Source organism: Colobus angolensis, unplaced genomic scaffold, assembly GCF_000951035.1.
Source record: "Colobus angolensis palliatus isolate OR3802 unplaced genomic scaffold, Cang.pa_1.0 Scaffold1132, whole genome shotgun sequence".
Lineage (NCBI taxonomy): Eukaryota > Metazoa > Chordata > Mammalia > Primates > Cercopithecidae > Colobus > Colobus angolensis.
Window position 1 is genome coordinate 10,308 of NW_012112387.1, and position 823 is coordinate 11,130.

The 823-nt window shown below is 51.0% G+C and overlaps 1 protein-coding gene across 1 annotated transcript in view; it reads right to left on the reverse strand.

Annotated features, from left to right (window-relative positions):
• Nucleotides 1-823, reverse strand: part of LOC105524112 (nuclear pore complex-interacting protein family member B3-like) — a gene marked incomplete at its 3' end in the record, with an annotated part of 17,798 nt that overhangs the window by 10,226 nt on the left and 6,749 nt on the right. The window contains exons 4-5 of the mRNA XM_011959232.1: nucleotides 560-655; nucleotides 164-259 (exon numbers count right to left, since the gene is read on the reverse strand). Of these exons, the coding sequence (XP_011814622.1) occupies nucleotides 164-259; nucleotides 560-655 (192 nt within the window). The remainder of the gene's footprint in view (nucleotides 1-163; nucleotides 260-559; nucleotides 656-823) is intronic.

Here is an 823-nt window from a genome sequence, read left to right on the forward strand (position 1 = left end):
GTCTGAAAATCATGAGGTGGAGAAGGTGGAAGAGATAACAAGAGACACTTGGGAGGCGTCTGCAGGGTCTGTAAATCATCAGGAGAAGGAGGAAGAGGTATGAGAACACAGGAGGTGTTTCCAGTGTCTGAAAATCATCAGGTGGAGAAGGTTGATGAGGTACCAGGAGACACTTGGTAGGCATCTGCAGTGTCTGAAAATCGTCAGGTGGAGAAGGTGGAAGAGGTACCAGAAGACACTCGGGAGGCTTCTGCAGTGTCTGAAAATCATGAGGAGGAGAAGGTTGAAGAGGTACCTAAAGACACTCGGGAGGCATCTGCAGTGTATGAAAATCATCAGGTGGAGAAGATGCAGAGGGTACCAAGAGACTCTCGGGAGGCGTCTGCAGTGTCTGAAAATCATCAGGTGGAGAAGGTGGATGACGTACCAGAACACACTCGGTAGGCGTCTGCAGAGTCTGAAAATCATCTGGTGGAGAAGGAGGAAGAGGTACCAGGAGACACTCAGGTGGCTTCTGCAGTGACTGAAAATCATGAGGTGGGGAAGGTGGAATAGGTACCCAAAGACACTCGGGAGGCGTCTGCAGTGTCTGAAAATCATCAGGTGGAGGTGGTGGAGGAGGTACCAGCAGACACTCGGGAGGCGTCTGCAGTGTCTGGAAAATCATCAGGTGGAGAAGGTGGAAGAGGTATCTGAAGACTCGGGAGGCGTCTGCACTGTCTGAGAATTATCAGGTGGAGAAGGTGGAAGAGGTATCAAGAGACACTCGGGAGGTGTCTGCAGAGTCTGAAAATCATGAGGTGGAGAAGGTGGAAGAGGTACC